Genomic DNA, 19,063 nt, shown 5'->3' on the forward strand with positions numbered 1-19,063 from the left:
TTACATTATGCGCTATGTTAGAGTGTGTATTTGAGTTGACCTATTTTAATCCGCACATATGCACTGACAACTTTTCAATGTGGTAACCGTTTCCTCTCAAGGCAGACGTTTTTTTCTAAAGCAGACATAGAGATTTTGATTTGTTTAATGTTGTGTTTTTGATGGAGGCCAGGCATGTTTTTTTCCCCCCTCCTCATTCCCCTTGTACTCGTTATGTCTCGTTGCCCGAATAGTCCCTGTGCACCAAAGAGGAGTCAGAGGTGAGACGCAGCTCTACTAAGAAGTTCATTTCTGATTAAAGTATTTTTTTTCCTGAGGCGCTAATGAAAAGCATAAATACATCGGGAAAATAGTGACCTGACACGTACTGCAACTGTCTGTGTTTGAGTGAGATCAGCTTGGATACACTTAGCCCTGTAGCCACTTATTTTAATGAGCCCACTTAGATCTTGCTCAGTAGTGCTTGGTGAATAATTGGAGCACACGAACAGGACTTCCAGACAAGATGAAATTGGATGACAAAGAAAAATGTACAAGACGCTCTTCTAGAACGGAATTGTATTCTTTGCACCCTTTCCGCAATGCTCTGGGCCCGTTCCGTGTATGTGGCGGGGTGTGTAATTTGGCTGAAATGGTAGCCCAGTGCTCATCCTACCTTGTCAGATGTGGACACATTGTTCATTTGATGAGCATTCCTATTTAACGCCACATTACTGGCCCACGAAGACCGACGGACAGGGCAATTACTACCTGACTTTGGTCACATAAGACAAGCTAGTCACAGTGAAATCACCTCAAAAAAAGACCAGATGTCGTTCAAACTAAATTTGTAACCGACCCTAGCCATTCGTTTGTGAATGTGCTGGAATGAATACTGTATCTGATGATCCTACAGCTACTAAACAAGGATGTGTCAATTCTTCTCCTTCTCAGACAGTGGTGAAATTGAGATCATACCTTCCAATGTTTGGAACAAAACTAATTACCAGCAGCCAAATAACACGGCTGATGTTTATTCGCCGGTGACACCTTTCAGGTGGCAAATCTAGGGAGAGGTACTGTAAAATTTCTAACACCCGTCAGCCTTGATCGCAAGCATTCTTAGCTGATACGATCCTTAGTCTTAAAAAGCCTGAAAGGTGATGCAAATATTGTAGTATAATATTAAGCCCATATTGCCTTCTTCTAGGGGTACACCGATCACAATTTTCTGACTGATCACTTATCCACAATCTTTTAAAAAGTCTGATGTGCTGATCATGTTATCTCTCACGTTCTTTAAACCATATCAAAGTTTCAGAGGATTTGTTTTTATCAGCAATCAGTCAAATATTCATAGAATATTTATTGAATAGTCAATGAATGTTCAATATTCATGAATATTTATTCAAAGTTGAATATTTATCGAATATTTGCTGCACCACTATTAGATATTAGGGATGCAACGATAACTGCAATATCCAGATATCGCTATCCAGATATATTAAAACTGCCACAATATCGTCGTCGCCATGTCACGATATTAACTCTTTGACTGCCAAAAACGTTAAATAACGTTTAGTAAAGTCCTATGGAGGAGTGCCAAAGACGTTAAAAGACGTTTTTTCAAAACAGAGGTGAAACTAACCATTTTCTATTGTTGATTACTGAAAAACGGAATAAGGTAGAAACAAACTTTTTTTTTCTGATGAAAGATGAGAGTCCAATCTTTCATTTGGTAGTATGTGTGTTTCCATAGTCCAAACACATCATTTTCTGTGGACCTTGAAAGATCAGTCAAAAATGCTTAAATCGGCTGGCACCCACGGTATCCCTTTACTGAAAACGTCTGGCAGTCAAAGAGTTAAAAGCAGCACATCTTTAAAAAAAAAAAAGTCGTTGATTTCCATTCATGCAGTTCTTGCCCCCTCTGGTGGTTAGTTTTTTTTTAATGCAGTTTAATTTTCATACGGCATGTTTTGTCCCTTCTATGTTTAAAATTCGCACTAATGGTCAGATGAAGGGGAATGTAATATGCTTTTGAATCTAGTCAATATGTGGAGGAAGTCGATGTGTGCATGCATTAGCAAGTAAGTGCCTCAATATTTAGTGTTATGAGAGATTGTATGTTGTTTACGTGCATTGTGGTTATGTACAAAAGCACAGTCTTGTGCTTTTTTTATTAGTATGAGCTCCTTTTTTTTTTTTTTAGATTATTTTGGCCTTTTTTAATATCGCCTGGTTCTTATCGGGATAAACTGATAATATCTTATCACGAACAATGTTTGGATATCATTACATCCATACTAGATATCAAGATAAGTGATGTTCTACTTTTTTATCGGCTTTATTCTAACGACAGCGTAAAAATGTGTAGAAATGTCGCTGATGAAAATATATGTAAAGTATACACATTATACTCGACTTTCTTCATTTTTCTGCAGCAAAAATTGACTTATAATCCCCAGCCTCTGACTAAAATGTATCCTTAACCATTGCCCTGAGATTATGACAAGAATAGGTTCTTTTTTTTTTGTGACACCCCCCCCCCCATTTTGAACCACCCTGCTTTTCAGCGTCTGAGTGTGTAATTGCCTGTGTCCTGCCCTGTCCCAGATGGTTTGTCACGGGCCTGTGCAGCCTTCTTCAACGAGCTTCGGAACATGGTGTTCGGCAAAGTGGCCCAGAGCTCTATCCGACGCATCGCCAAGAACGTCTTCCTCCACTTGCACAATCTGGATCTGGGCTTCCATCTCAGCCGCCAGACGGGAGCACTATCCAAGGCCATCGACCGTGGCACCCGAGGCATCTCATTTGTCCTCGGTGCCCTCATCTTCAATCTGGGCCCCACAGTCTTTGAAATGGGACTAGTGAGTGCCATCCTGGTAAGATCTTTCTCATGCTGTTTGGCATAGAATGTCTGAAAAGGCAAAAGCTGCTCACAGTGTTCATTCTTCGTGCGGTCCCGTTATTATTCCAATACCCAGCACCTTTCATCACCTTGGCACACTTTGCAGCAGAACGTCAGGATATTAATTCCAGGATGTCTCATTTTCATTAGATGAATCCCCGTTTTCTTTGGGTGGGCAACCCGGAGCCCATTAGCATCAATGTAGAATCCCGAAGCTTTGTTGCAGCTTAATGTCCTCCTGTAGTGTATCCCCCCCACACACACACACACACACACTGGCAGTAAAAGACCTGCTCGTCTATAGCTGTGTCTTATTATTCCACCCTGGACCATAATGTCAGTTGGATGTAATGAGGACAGACTTCATTGCCCACATAGCTAAAGCGTTAGCACGATTAGTTCTTGTCGTTTCCCCTCCATTTTGTAGCACCCTATTTCATTGTGAAGTGGCCACAAAGTCACTTTTGACACAATCACTGGAGCATGGTGGACTTGATGTGCTTGCTTGACTTTGTTTCATGGGGCTGTTAAGCTGCGAATGATAAAACATTTTTCCTCTACCCGCTTTCGTCTTTTGCAGTTCTACAAGTGTGGAGGAGCGTTCTCGGCCGTGGCCTTGGGTACATTATCAGCATACACCCTGTTTACCATCCTCATGACGCAGTGGAGGTAACATTTAGCATGCACATACTTGAATGTGATGATTTGTAACATGTTGTACACTAAATATATAGATTTACTACTGTTAGCATCGCTAAATAGCAAAAGTGCTCTTTTGCTTCTGTGCACAGGACTCGTTTCCGCATAGAAATGAACAAAGCAGACAACGAAGCAGGCAACGCGGCTATCGACTCGCTCCTTAACTATGAGACTGTCAAGGTGATATCACATACACCTACCCACACACCACTACACTTCAACCCTATTTTCAGTCCATCCTCCCTTCATTTTTTGTTCTCGTCTTTTGCTTCTGCTCGTTTGTGGTCAGGAACTATGACAAGAGTTTGACTGGTAGAATCAATTTCATACATCACTTTCTCCTCAGTCTTTCTTTTCTCTTACAAAGGTATTTTACATACCAAGTACTTTCTTAAGCATAACACTGTATTAAGAAGTTTACGTTTGTTAACCTTTTTCAATATGTAGCACAACACTGTATACAGATATACAATACAAGATGTTTACATACATATCATGGGTAAGAATGTTAAAAAATGATGGGTGGAATGACATCAACTGTATACAGTTAATGACTTTTCTTATTCAGAGTTTGGAGAATACAATCTTGTGTTCCATGCATCATCAGTCGCATTTTACCCCGGGTGGTATGCAAAAACCCCATAGAGTAGTTTGGCCTAGATCTCTGGCCTTGGGTTCTTCACACACATTTGCATGATTCAATTCAATTTCATTTCAATTCAAATTTTTGATTTTATTCTTTAAAAAATAAATTAAAGGGGACAGAAAGATGTGAAACTTGTGGTATCTGCCCCCTGATCAAATAAATAAATAAATAAATAACATAGAATAAAAATGAATAAAAATAAATATTAGATTGGTTTGGTCATCCAGACACGAAACGAATAGCGTGTTTCTATAAAAGAAAAATGGGTTCAGAGTAGGTTTTGGCTGTGCACCCCCACACTTCAATGCAATAGGGCACAGTTTGGCTTTAGCCCCTGGTGCTAGCTAGCTACTAGCTCCCTAGCAGGTAAACGAGCACCAGGGTCTAAAGCCAAACTGTGGCAGGGTTTTACTTTATGGACCTGGATTTGCCACCTCTGTTACTAATACACTATGGTCTTATCTTATTCATGTTCCAGTAAACTACAAAATGCAAATATATTACAATTATATTACCCTGTAGAAAATATGAATGCATAAAATAGACAATGAATATAATTATTTACTTTTTATGCAATGAACATTTATTTTAATAAGAAATGTCACAATTTCTTTCGACTTCATCTTCTGTGAGGATATCATGCATCTTGCTCCATTCTAAGCCTCATTCTCTGCATCTTTGCTGTATTTTTCTATTTGCACACACACCAAATAAATCACCACTCAAGCTGGCGCCGAAGGATTTTTGTTCATTGCTCCGGATATATTTTGGCACCCATGTTATTTCCTTTGCTGTTATTTTGTATTCCGTTTTCCTTTTTACATTTTGTTCTGTGTTATTTTGTATCATCTGTGTCAATGTGGCCGAATTTAGCATCACTCTGAGCTGTGAGTGCATATGTAATTAGATCTCCGCCCACTCAGAAATCCGTTCCACTTCCACAAAGGGATCCATGAGAAACCTGAACATGGTGGCTTCCTTGCGCTCGCTTCTGTTTGTTCTTCATGTGCTACATTTTCCTCTCTCTCTCTTGTTAAACCCTCCGCCCCACCCGCAGGTCCACTGCCTTCGCCTCTACTCCAATCTATGGCACGTCGGTAGCCAAACAGTCGGAGGCAAAAAAAAAAAAAAGCAAATCGCCCACTTTGCCTGAGCAGAAAAACAATAGTGCAACTGAACAAACGCAATGTTTGTCAGTTAGTGGGTAATTGGCGGTGGAGTGGAGGAGGGAGCTTGTTATGGTTGGAGTTTTATTTGCTGAGTTTAAGCAACGTGCTTGCAGCAGATTCATGAGGCTTTTTTCTTGAAGTGATAGCTGTATGTCTTAATCACAATTAGTGTTGCTTATGTGATTCAGCACTTAAGGAGGTTCCTTATTGGGAGGCGTTAAGATGCCATTCATAGTTGTCTGCGATTTTTTTTCTGTTACCGTACTGATTTTCATTTAGAATATGAAGATACACACGTGAAGTGTTTGAGTGGCCAGGCCAACCGAGACCCGGACTCCATTCACAGCGGACACTGACAACAAATGCACCCTTGTCTGTCTCTCTGTCTGACACTGCACTCTGTGTTTCCTTAACCTCCAACCACATTTTACGTTTCTCTCATTGCCCCTTAACGTACACATTGTTTTCATCATAAAGCCCTGGGCTGTCTTCCGAGTCATTCTTATCACCATCTCTTTGTGTTTCTCACGCCAGTACTTCAACAACGAGAAGTATGAAGCCCAAAAGTACGATGGCTTCCTGAAAAGCTACGAGTCATCCTCATTAAAAACCACGTCCACGCTCGCAATGCTCAACTTTGGCCAGAGCGTCATCTTCAGTGCTGGCCTCACCGGCATCATGTTGCTGGCAAGCAAGGGCATTGCAGCAGGTGGGTTAGGCCACAGTGATTGTCACCATATTTCTGCTTGTTTGGTTTGTATTGTAACATTGGCCTTTCTAATAAGCAGCTCGGCTCACCCTCTAGTGGGAATAAAGATTGACTTTACAATATATATACACCAACTTTTGATATTGATACTCTTACTATCCTATGTCCATGTCCAGTTTTCACAGGAAGACAGTTAACCACTCACACTCAAATTCAACCCTAGTCTTTAACCCCCGGAGAACCCAAGAACCCTTTTCTTCTTTGGAAAATTATGAATTATACATTAAATGACTGCTATAAGTTCACTCAACACCAAATTATATGTTTTTTCAATTTTAACCCTTGTTTTTTGAACTAGCTCAGAGTTGCTAATTTATCAAAATATATATATAAAACATACTCCTAGGCATTCTGCAACATGATATGAAATAGATTAACAAAAAAAACCCACAATTTTACCATCTGATGGTTTGCTGAGAAGATGGTTTTGTTTGGATTGATTTCCAGCTCAACAAAACAGCACGTTGCCAGCCATCTTGTCACCACCACTCTGGCTCATGTAAGTGCAATATTCATCCACTAGATGGCCCCATGCAGGAGTCAGAAGTGGCACTCTGGACTTTTGAAGTTAAATTTGTAAAAAAAAAAAAGGAAAAAAAAGTCTTTATTTGAGTAGCAGAATTTATAGGGGCCAAATTTGACCCCGTGGGTTCTCCAGGGTTTTAATTAACCTAACATGCACACTTCTAAAATGTGGGCGGAATATCGGACAAAAACACACGCAAGTACTAGAATAAAGTGTAATTGCACATCCACTACAGTAGGTGGCAGTGGCGAGTACAGTTTACAACTATTTTATAGACAAATGATTATTTATAGTCGCGGTGGAGAGTTGGGGAGGGGCGCAAAATATTTTCTTCTTCCAGGGTTGGGCGTAGCAAAACAATAAATAAGAAACACATGTTTATGATATTAAGTATGAGAAGAAGATTATCCTGTATGTATCCATGACGTTTTTGCTGTGCTGCTGACGTGTAGGCACGATGACGGTGGGCGACCTGGTGATGGTGAACGGCCTGCTCTTCCAGCTCTCCCTCCCTCTAAACTTCCTGGGCACAGTGTACAGAGAAACGCGGCAGGCTCTTATAGACATGAACACGCTTTTCACACTGCTCAGTATTGACACCAAGATCAAGGTAACTTCAATGGCAGCTTGACATAAATTTCTTCACATTGCCGCGTTCATTGACAAGAGCGTGTGCGTTCCCTTTTGTTATTCTGACAAGGTCTCACCTTAACTATGCAGTTAAACTAAATACGGTTCAGTATAGAAAACACTGGCGCTATGTGATGAAAAAGAGAAAACTTTCCGAATCATTCGTTTTTGTACAGTCACAGTGTCACTTCCATTGCATCTTTTTTAAAATTTTTTTTATCCATTCATTCATTTTCTACTTTGCTCATTCTCACGAGGGTCGCTGTTGAGTCAATGGCAGGCTCATATAGACAATCAAACATTGATATCCAAGGCCAATTTAAAGATTTTTGAAACAATTTGAAGATTTTTGGAATGTGAGAGGAAACCCGGAGTACCGGTAACAAACCCACGCAAGCGCAAAGAGAACATGCGATCTCCACACAGGAAGGCCACAGCCTGAATTTGAACTCTCAACCCCAGAAATGTGACACAAATTGGTTAACCACTTTGCCACGGCGTCGCCTCAATTCTTCCCCAAAAATTACATTTTAATTTTTTATTATTATAATAATAATAAATTCTTACAATTACAGTACAGGTCATTCTGATTAATATTGGGTTGTGGGATGTGAATTAAGCAGTAAAATAAAATAAAGTGTTTTTATCCATCTTAGAGGGCGGCCATTTTGTAACTCGCTGTTGATTGAAAATCGCATGAGTTGCTCAGGGTTCAGGTAAAGTGGAAGTGGCTGTCAGTTATTTTTATGGAACGTCCTGACAGCCCATCTTGCGCTAGAAGGGTCCACTTAAGTGCAAATGTGTGCCTGCTGCCTGGCACTCTGAGCACTATTGAGGTGTCCGGCCTGTAATTGCAGCAGCCAGTAATAATGATTCTTATTTTTTCCACTCATCAGTACTGCTCTGATCTGTGATTCCCCGGAGAATGGCGCAGCCCAACAGGTCATTATTGACTGAACACATTATGCATTCTTTTCAACATTTGCATTATGTACTTAAAATAATCCACGCCACCCCTTTAACTACTCCACCAAATAAATGATGTTGCCTTTTGTGCATGTAGGAGGGGTGAAGTTGCAATCTGTTTGTTCTAATGCACTGTGAGTTGTTTGTATTAATTGGCAGAGCGGGAATGTGCTGTCATTCATGTTGTTTTCTAGCAAACAACGGGCCGGACTTTTTGGAAGGTTTTTTTTCCAACTTAAAAGAAGCCAGGATGAGCGTTCCACTCTCGGCCTTAGCTACAGGCTTTTGGGTGATTATGTTGCTATTAGTTTGTGCAGAACAGGCTTTCAGTCTCGGCGTAAGGACAGCGTTTTATTGGCTACTGACCTTGGCTTTATCTCAGCGCGATGCTGAGAGCCGAGCCCATTGTGTACCTAAGGTTTTCATGTGTATTGATCATTCAGTCATCACCAAGAGTGAAGAATCAGTCCTTTTTTTTAAAGTACCACTTAAATCCTCTTTTGATTTTATTTCTTTCCCACCATTATCCATCTTTACAAGGTATTGCGTTGGCGTCACGTTGCATCAAATATCTATGTATCATGCGGCCTTGTGTGCTAGTTGCTGTATTTGTATCTTCTTTTTTTTTTTCATCATCAGTCAACCTTGTGATTTTCTGCAGGAGAGGGATCTAGCCCCACCTTTAAGCATCACACCACAAGAGTCCACCATTCGCTTTGAGGATGTTTATTTTGAATACCTGGAAGGCCAGAAAGTCCTGAATGGGGTGACCTTCGAGGTACCTGCTGGGAAGAAGGTGGCCATAGTTGGTGGAAGCGGCTCCGGGTAAGTCGCCAGGAATACAGACGGTCACACAACATGCTGACAGTCGCCACCCGCCGGAGAGTAAGAATACCGCTGCTGATGATTGGTCTCATCTCTGCGTTCAGGAAGAGCACCGTCGTGCGGCTCTTGTTCCGCTTCTACGAGCCCCAGCGGGGGAACATCTACATCGGGGGGCAAAACATCCGAGACGTCGGCCTTGAGAGCTTGAGGAAGGCTTTAGGGGTCGTGCCGCAGGTCTGAGATGCAATGCGATAAAGACAGTATGAGTTACTAACATCCACCATACTTGAGTTTTATTTCTTTTCTGTATGTTAACATCCAACAACAGTCAACCTTAAACATTTCTTAACAAAAATGTCTTATATGTGACCTCAGTAGTCCAAACATGACCTTCTAATTCATATTACATTTGTGGAATATGAGTTAAGCAGCAAAATCCAACCGTTTTTTTTCCATCTCAGGAGGCGGCCATTTTGCCACTTGCTGTCGACTGAAGATGACATCAGTGTTGCACAGGGCTCAGGCAGCGACCAATCACAGCTCACCTGTTTTCTGAAGCTGCGCTGTGATTGGCTGTTACCTGTGAGCTGAGCAACATTGATGTCATTTTCAGTCGACAGCGAGTGGCAAAATGGCCGCCCCCCGAGATGGATAAAAAAAATATGGATTTTGCTCCTTAAAGGGATACTTAACTCATTGAGACATTTTCAACAGTAAGAAGATATTTTGTCTAGTTAATTTGATAACTTAATTATTTTTCATGAACAGTTATTACCTTTAAAAAGTAATTTTGCCACTTGCCGTCGGCAGAAGATGACATCACCTGTGCTGAGGAAGTAGGTAACAACCATTCATGGCTCAGTTTTCTGACCAAATCCAGAAAACAGGTGAGCTGAGATTGGTCGTTACCTATTTCCTCAGCACAGGGGATGGATGTCATCTTCAGTCGACAGTAAGTGGTGGAAAAATCTGTTTTAAAGGTATTAATTGTACATGAAAAATAATAAAGTTATCACATTAATTCTGGACAAAAAATGAACTTTATAATGCTGAAAACAGCTCAATGAGTCAAGTATCCCTTTAACTCATATTCCACAAACACAACATCAACCAGAATACCATATTTAGACTAGTAGGGCTGCATAGAACATATTGTCCCAAATTTTTGGGGGGGTTTGACTTCCCCTTTAAATGAGTTAAATTCCATTTCGATTTCCCTGCAATGTTCTCACAAGATAACAGAACAGATGGTACAATGTTTTTTTCATTTGCATACTATTCTTTCCCCCTCCTACCTTTGTCTTTGTATCTAAAGCACTCTGTTCCCGTCGCTGCAGCAATAACAATATTTTCTCTGAAGCTCCTTTTCCCCCCCACCCCTCCCCAACTCTCTATGTTGTCAGGATGCTGTTCTGTTCCACAACACTATCTTCTACAACCTTCATTACGGGAACATCAACGCCACAGCGGAGGATGTTTACCAAGTAGCTCGTCTTGCAGGCATCCACGACGCCATCCTCAGGATGCCACATGGCTACGACACCCAAGTTGGGGAGAGAGGCCTAAAGCTGTCAGGTTTGCTAGGATTTCATGGCCGTTGTTTTAAAATATGGTCATCATAGAAAAAATGGACTAGGACTTTGTATATAGCGTGTTTTTGTTTTATTATTTTTTTTTATCTGTGGCTAAAACGGCGCTCGGTGATGCACAGCGGGGAGCCAGGCATGAATCATCCATTGAGAGAGGCACAATTCTTCAAATAGTTCGTCAATCATGAGTTGGCTTAAACCTTATTCTTCCCTTTGAATATGAATACCGAGACATTTTGTACAATTCTGCTTTATTGTGGGAACAGTTTGATGGAAGTGCGCAAGATGGTGCCCCAGAATACAAAGCAAGTTCCATAAAGGGCATGTTTGAATTTGATGTTGAGGAACTGGAGATGTTCGAAACCACCTTTTTTCAGACCGATACCAGTATGAGTACTCAAGTCTTGAGTTGTCACCGATACTATTAACAAGTACTAAAACCACTAGTACTTTTGAAACATGAAATTTTCCAGAAAAATATTATGACAGATCATTTTAAATTAAGACATATACATCCCAAAATAGCATTTGTCCTTCAAAATTAGTGGCAATTTTCTGTTCTTAGAAGTTCTAGTTCCTTTTTGTAAAACATCCATCCATCCATTTCCGACCGCTTATCCGGGGTCGGGTCGCGGAGGCAGCAGCTTTAGGATGGAAACCCAGACTTCCCTCTCCCCAGCCACTTCAACCAACTCCTCCGGCGGGATCCCACGGCGCTCCAAGGCCAGCCGAGAGACATAGGGCCTGATTCGATTAAGTCACGATTCACTTTGATTGATTTTCATTCATGTTATGTTTTATGTTTATATTATGTATATAAAAAATGTATTTTGTTGAATAATTGTAAATATAAGTTAAGAAAGATTTTGAATTGTCTTAACGTGCAATTCAGGTCTTTCGTACATGTAAGAAAATACTTTAAAATTCCTGTGAATCGTGAATTTTAAGAAAGCGACAACAACAGAAACATTGAGGCCTTAAGTAAAATTCGATTTTTACATGAATTCAAGGAAAAATACATTGTGATGAACTAAACTTCATGTTCCACATTTGATTTCCATTCCATTTTCACTTGTCAAGAATTGCAACATTAATCTGAGTTTGTCAAGTTATCATTAAGCTGGTGGCAGTCTGGGTTTCAAACTTCCTTCTCTGACATTCCCCACTGCTGGCGTCGTTTTATAATGTCTCTAAAAGCCGCTTGCATTCAAAAGGCCACACACAGCTTGTATGTAACAAAGGCTGAGTCAAAGTCTCCTGCTGATTTTTCTTCACAATTAAATAAAAGTCCTCTTGTAGCTGTCATGCAGAATTGTTGCTGCGGTGCGTTTTCTCTCTGCCTGAGGTGATTATCCGATGAGGGCAGGGGGAGACCTTTCGCTCATAATTTCATACCTACCCGCTGCGGTCTGTTTGCATTGTTTCATGACATCCATTGTTTTATTTCAGGCGGGGAGAAGCAGCGTGTTGCCATCGCCCGTGCAATACTGAAGAATCCGCCCATCCTGCTGTACGACGAGGCCACATCATCTCTGGACTCCATCACAGAAGAGGTGCAGGCATACATATTTAACAGAACAAACACCCACTCAGTCACCTGCCAAAGGTGCACATGATAATTCTGCATCACTGTGACATCCCCCACCTCCCTTCATTCACACACCACTGCACATATTCCCCCTTGCCACCTGCCGCGGTTTCCTCCTCCTTAAGCTCCAGCTCGGCTTAAACCCCCTCAGTCTTTGTAAATGTTACATTTAATGAGAAAGTTCAGCACGCCATTTCTGCTTTTGGGAGTAAAGAGCGGCATGCTCGACCGTGTTAATTACAATTTCTTGTCGGTGTGAGTGCGTTTATGAATTAGCATATGTAAACATTGCAGTGAGAAGCGTATGAAGAGCTGATTTCAAGTTGTCTTTTATGGAGGACCAAAATTGCCAAAATTCAAAAATAAATGACTAAAAGTGAAAAAAACGGGTATAAACAAATCTATTTCAAAAAATAATTTATTTATGTATATATTTATTTTTTGTTGTTTTTATTTCCATTTATATTTATTTTTTGGGATTTAATTTTCAAATTATATTTCTTTATGTTCACGTTTCACTTTTTTATTTTAGTCATTTATTTATTGATTTATTTATTTAGTCATTCCTTTATTTTTGAATTTTTGGGCAGTTTTGATCCTCCATAGTATTTGTGAGTGAACTGAATGTAGTCATGTTGTTTTTTCAAGGCCCCCATTATTGCAACATTTCGTATTAGCAGAACACCATGAAGAAAAAAAAATAATGCTGGTTCTTTTTTTCCAGAACATCCTGAGCGCAATGAAGGAGATGGTGAAAGACAGGACCTCGGTGTTCATCGCTCACAGGCTTTCCACCGTCGTAGACGCCGATGAGATCATTGTGCTTAGTGAGGTACGTCGTCTTGGTGTCTTTTTTTTGTGGTCATTTCCGCTGAATGAAAAGTGTCGAAGTCAATTCACGTGGCCTACCATGAAAATCCGTGAGTCGTTTATGCCTTCCCTCAAATGGTTTATAATCGCCTATAGTTGTCACAGGATACATTTCCTAAAAAAAAATCAGTGAATCGCAAAAATGGCGGGGTACACACTAATTGCTCATTATTAATGGCCAGTCCAATTAGCACATTTTGCATGACGGTCGCCACTCAAATGACCTTCTGTTTATTATCACTGCTACAACTGAGAATTTATGGACATGGACACTTATTATTGTATTCCGCTGGGAGATTGTTACATTTATATATGCGTGTCAACAATTTTTTGTGTGCAAAACACAGGGGTTGGCCTGGATTTCGCAACATTAAGTAAACATGTTAATAACAATATTTACTCCAGAAATCACAGATTTCTTTTTTTTTTTATCAGTGTTTATGAACCAATATTTCTTCAAAAACGTTACTTCAATTGTTCTGTCATCAATTTGCACTTGCTGGAAGGCATGATGATCTCAAAGATGTCTGCTACTCCATTGTAGTCGTAAATGGACCCGTTTCATAAGCCAGTAATCGGGAAAAAAATCTTTTGTAATACATTTTTGTGCAAAATTAAATTGAATCGATTGAATAGTCAATTTAAAAAATATTCGATAGTGACAATGCTAGTTTGAACTTAAAGCGAGCAAGCTTAGCCTCTTATCTGGACTACTGTGCTAGTGGAAGTCTATTTTTTCATTTCCAAAAGTGATGTAATGCATCACCCATTTCTTTTACAGCGAAAGTGTGAACAGGTGCTAAGGAATGCTTTATAAGTGTCTTTTAATAAGTTAACATGTGCTTATAGCATGTGGGTGGTATAAAACTATTTAAAAAAAAAAATTCTTATTATTTTTTTAAACTCTTTTACTGCCATTAACGGCTATAGACGTCAAATATCCATTTTTACTGGGCTGGTAGTTTCACGGCATCTCAGATAAATGGGAGTTCACTAAACACAAGCACAAACAATGATTCTTTCTGATGCGGTCAACGCTGTGTTCCCGAAATAGCCAGGTGAGAAGAGGAACATATGTAAAGGTCATATGTAAAGGCCGTCCTTGGAATCACTTGCGGTCTTAGAAGAGCATCAATGCGAAACGTATCAACAGTCAAGTGACATTTTCCATCAGAGCTCCCTTTGCTGATGAAATGAGGCTCTTTTTGAGCGGCTCCCAGCGAGCGTGTGCGCTACCGTGTTCCCCGAGTCAGGGGGCGGGGATCAGAGGGTCGTGGCGAGGAGGCATGTTTTGCGTGTGATGTCGCCATGGAGTTTGCAGGTGTCGCCGGCAGAGGACCGCCCGGTGGTTGCTCATTAAAAAAATCAAAATAAAAAAAAATCTCGGGCTCAATAAAGATAATACCGACACCTCTGCATGCTCATGGGCGAGGGGGGGTATGGGCGGGGGGCGCCTTCATTTGTGTTGGACTGTGTGGGAGATGTGCGTCCGTGCCCGTGTGTGTGTGTGTGTGTGTGTGTGTGTGTTTGTGAGTCAGTGTTTTTGTGCGCGAAATGCAACAGTTGTTCAGGAGGCGTGAGGGATCCTACAGGGGGGGGGACTGGCTCACTCAAATGTGTGGTCAGTGTTGGTGGTCATGAAGACAGTTATTATTCAAACTCCACTCATTGCAGCCATTTTGATTTGGGCAAACTTGGGTTTCTTGTTGTTGTTGTTGTTGTTGTGGTGGGACAGGGTAAAGTGAAAGAGCGCGGCAACCACGAAACGCTCCTCGCCACGGCGGGCAGCTTGTACGCCGACCTGTGGAACACCCAGAACAGCAAAATCCTCAGCGGCAACCGGAGCTCCAGCAAGCCGGCGCCCGAGCGCCTCTCGCAGAAGGAGGAGGAGAGGAAGAAACTGCAGGAGGAGATTCTCAACAGCGTGAAGGGCTGCGGGAACTGCTCCTGCTGAGAGAAGCTGCCACCTCCGAGTCTCGTCGCCGTCCCCACACAGATGGCCCCAAAGCTGGAGTCCCCCCCCATTTTGTGTGGTATTTGCGGATTGGGGGGGGGGGGGCCCATTACGCGTCCCGGCCAAGCGCCATGGTGCGGCCATGCTTCCTTTTCCTCCCGTTTCTCCTTCTCATGTGAATAAAGGCTCTCGCCGGCCAAGTTGAGGAGGAGCTAAACAGACACTGGATGGCGTCCAGAGCTTCTATATGTCACTTTTCCTCAGCTGCAGCCAAGAGTAAGAGACCTCGTATATCACATACGTGCACACCAGACATCTGCTCGACAACATGGTCACATCCACTTCCATGTTTTTTGCTTTGCAGCCATTGAGCTTTACTGACATCTTCCTTCACACTGGAAACCGATGAGATTACGCATCATGATGTACATATGCCTTTATACGACACACTTTATACGGCTCCATTCGAAAGGTTATTTTTTAGATTAATTGAACCTGATTGTTTTTTTTTACGGAAGAGGATTAGGGCCAATGAAGTGGAAAAAAAGGTTGGCAGGATTCTCACTTTATTCTTATATTCCTGAGATTAAAGTCGTCAGAATTCTCACTTTAAAGTCAATAATCTGACTTTAAAGGGAGAATTCTGACTTTAATCTCAGAATTCTCTCTTTAAAACCCTATTGGCGGTATTGTGACCCATTTTGGTATTTTTGATGGTTCTGATCAAGCCATTTCAAAATAAAATACTGCCCACATGTTAAAGTCAGAATTCTCAACTGTGATTAAAGTGAGCATTGTCACGTTAAAGTCAGAATTCTGAGATTAAAGTCAGAATTCTCACTTTAAAGTCAATAATCTGATTTAAAAGTGAGAATTCTGACTTTAATCTGAGATTTAAATGAGAATTCTGAGATTAAAATCAGAATTCTCCCTTTAAAGTCAATAATCTGACTTTAAAGCGAGAATTGACTTTAATCTCAGAATTCTCTCTTTAAAACCCATAGGCGGTATTGTGACCCATTTTGGTCTTTTTGATGGTTCTGATCAAGACATTTCAAAATAAAATACTGCCCACGTGTTAAAGTCAGAATTCTCACCTGTGATTAAAGTGAGCATTGTCACGTTAAAGTCAGAATTCTGTCACTTTAAAGTCAATAATCTGATTTAAAAGTGAGAATTCTGACTTTAATCTGAGATTTAAATGTGAATTCTGAGATTAAAATCAGAATTCTCCCTTTAAAACCCTATTGGCGGTATTGTGACCCATTTTGGTCTTTTTGATGGTTCTGATCAAGCCATTTCAAAATAAAATATTGCCCACGTGTTAAAGTCAGAATTCTCACCTGTGATTAAAGTGAGCATTGTCACGTTAAAGTCAGAATTCTGAGATTAAAGTCAGAATTCTCACTTTAAAGTCAATAATCTGATTTAAAAGTGAGAATTCTGACTTTAATCTGAGATTTAAATGTGAATTCTGAGATTAAAATCAGAATTCTCCCTTTAAAATCAATAATCTGACTTTAAAGGGAGAATTCTGACTTTAATCTCAGAATTCTCTCTTTAAAACCCTATTGGCGGTATTGTGACCCATTTTGGTCTTTTTGATGGTTCTGATCAAGACATTTCAAAATAAAATACTGCCCACATGTTAAAGTCAGAATTCTCACCTGTGATTAAAGTGAGCATTGTCACGTTAAAGTCAGAATTCTGAGATTAAAGTCAGAATTCTCACTTTAAAGTCAATAATCTGATTTAAAAGTGAGAATTCTGACTTTAATCTGAGATTTAAATGTGAATTCTGAGATTAAAATCAGAATTCTCCCTTTAAAATCAATAATCTGACTTTAAAGGGAGAATTCTGACTTTAATCTCAGAATTCTCTCTTTAAAACCCTATTGGCGGTATTGTGACCCATTTTGGTCTTTTTGATGGTTCTGATCAAGCCATTTCAAAATAAAATACTGCCCACGTGTTAAAGTCAGAATTCTCACCTGTGATTAAAGTGAGAATTCTGAGATTAAAGTGAGAATTCTTACTTTGAAGTCACAATCCTGCCCACCCTCTCTCTCTTCACTGGCCCAAATCATCTTCAGTAGTTTTTAAAATAAGCGTGTGTGTTTGCGTGTGTATCCCTGTGTCGCCAATTCAGACTTTCTCCGTGGTTCCGTCTTTATGCACATTTCACGCTTCAAATGTCACAGACTTGAGTGAAATGTTAAATTGTTCGCATTGTCCCCATTAACGCATCAACTATAGGTGAATGTTTGGAGTCGGGCGCACAGAAAACTCTCCCGAGTGAATTAGCAGAATGTCACAGATGCATCGATGTAAAAATAACACTGCAGGAACGGCGAGAAGCGTCTAATAAATGATGAATGGTTTTCACCACACTGTGAGCCACGTGGCGGCCGCTCCTCTGGGAACATTTTGCAGTCGTATCGTCGAGCCTCCACGCAGCCATCGGGACGACAGTCGTCTTTGTCGTTTTAACTGCAGCTAATTGGACGTATTGATCAGAAAGCATTGAAGGTTTCGCGTCAATATGAATATTTAAAAACTGACATGTATGCCCTCGTTTTCAGAGGGCTGCTTTGTTTGTGATACACACATTTTGTTTGAATCCCTGCTGGTATTGTTTCTATTAATAAAATGAAATGATTGTCTTCTATACACCAATCTTGTGTCTGATTTCTTGCGCAGTGTGATGACAATACTGAGTAAATACTGCCTGGGAGGTTTTTTGGAAATAAGCATTTTTGTTTTGAATTTTGCTATTGACGTCATATTTTCCTTTCATGGTAAAAATCTTTTAAGGAAATTGTTTAAAGGGGTAGTCAACCCAAAAGTTTCTTTATGATATATGCGGCTCCATTAGTCTTAATAAAACCTTCTGATTAATATTGAGTTATTACAAAATCCACCTCAGGGGGCGGCCATTTTGCCACTTTCTCTCGACTGAAAAAGACATCGCAGCCAATCACGGATTAGCTTTAGAAAAAAGGTGATTAGCTCGTTATCTGAGCCTTGAGCAACTGTGATGCAATTTTCGGTTGAGAGCAAGTAGATGAGATGGATAAAAACGTGTGGGTTTTGCTGCTTAACTGATATTCCACGAACGCGATATTAATCCGAACGCCGTGTTAAGACTAGTGGAGGCACATGCAACATATTGTAAAGAATATTGAAATTGTGCAAAGACTGAATTACAATTCCAATTTTGGAAATATAGCGTGTTTTTCACCTTCACAGCTTTCTTTGTTTTTGTGGGGGGCGTGGCTGAAAACAGTGCCAAGCGACGCGCTATGCTATAGAGTCCACCATAAGTCTCCACTAATTGTGACATGCAGTTAGCTAGCTAGCTATGCTTACACCCTGAATATTAGTGGTGTGCAAATTTTGGTATCGATCCGATACCAAGTAAATACAGGGCCAGTATTGCCGATACCGATATTGATACTTTTTGAAAATGATGGTATATATATATTTTTTTAATTAAGGTAGCTCTATCATTGAATTCACAATCCATTTTCAACCTTTAAGTGTTTTTGTGTTATTTCCTCTTCAACTCATTCACTGCCATAAATTCATAAAAATAAAAAAAAGTTATAAAAAATTAGGGGCGACAGGCAATTAAAATTTTTAATAGTAATTAATCGCATGACTTCACTAGTTAACTCATGATTAATCGCAAATTCTAAATGTACAATAAAAAAAATCTAGGTTTTCATACTTTTAACAAAAGTGGAAAAAAATGTTAAAACTAATAACAAATAACACAACAACACTTAAAGGTTGAAAATGGATTGTGGAGGAGACAAAATTAGGACAACATTTATTGATAAAAATAAAATACTTAAGCAATGTTTTTCCCCCAGAAAAATGACAACCATAAGAATTTTTTTGTTTCTTAAACAAAGTGCACAGAATGATCATAGGAAAAGA

At 40.2% G+C, this 19,063-nt stretch overlaps 1 protein-coding gene across 2 annotated transcripts in view; it reads left to right on the forward strand.

The window, feature by feature from the left end:
* Window positions 1–17,791, forward strand: part of abcb7 (ATP-binding cassette, sub-family B (MDR/TAP), member 7) — a 26,122-nt gene extending 8,331 nt beyond the window's left edge. The window contains exons 6-17 of one of the 2 annotated variants that reach the window (XR_013295705.1): window positions 2,596–2,864; window positions 3,471–3,559; window positions 3,682–3,769; window positions 5,939–6,113; window positions 7,152–7,309; window positions 8,957–9,120; window positions 9,225–9,354; window positions 10,524–10,695; window positions 12,159–12,262; window positions 13,022–13,129; window positions 14,903–16,243; window positions 16,337–17,791. Coding sequence is in view for 1 of the 2 variants with exons in the window: in XM_077578887.1 (XP_077435013.1) it covers window positions 2,596–2,864; window positions 3,471–3,559; window positions 3,682–3,769; window positions 5,939–6,113; window positions 7,152–7,309; window positions 8,957–9,120; window positions 9,225–9,354; window positions 10,524–10,695; window positions 12,159–12,262; window positions 13,022–13,129; window positions 14,903–15,121 (1,676 nt within the window). In the remaining variant the exon portion in view is untranslated. Of the gene's footprint in view, window positions 1–2,595; window positions 2,865–3,470; window positions 3,560–3,681; window positions 3,770–5,938; window positions 6,114–7,151; window positions 7,310–8,956; window positions 9,121–9,224; window positions 9,355–10,523; window positions 10,696–12,158; window positions 12,263–13,021; window positions 13,130–14,902 lie in introns of both variants that reach the window. The other variant, XM_077578887.1, reaches the window with a different exon arrangement.
* The last annotated feature ends 1,272 nt before the right edge of the window (window positions 17,792–19,063 follow it).

The sequence above is a fragment of the Vanacampus margaritifer genome, chromosome 10, assembly GCF_051991255.1.
Source record: "Vanacampus margaritifer isolate UIUO_Vmar chromosome 10, RoL_Vmar_1.0, whole genome shotgun sequence".
NCBI lineage: Eukaryota > Metazoa > Chordata > Actinopteri > Syngnathiformes > Syngnathidae > Vanacampus > Vanacampus margaritifer.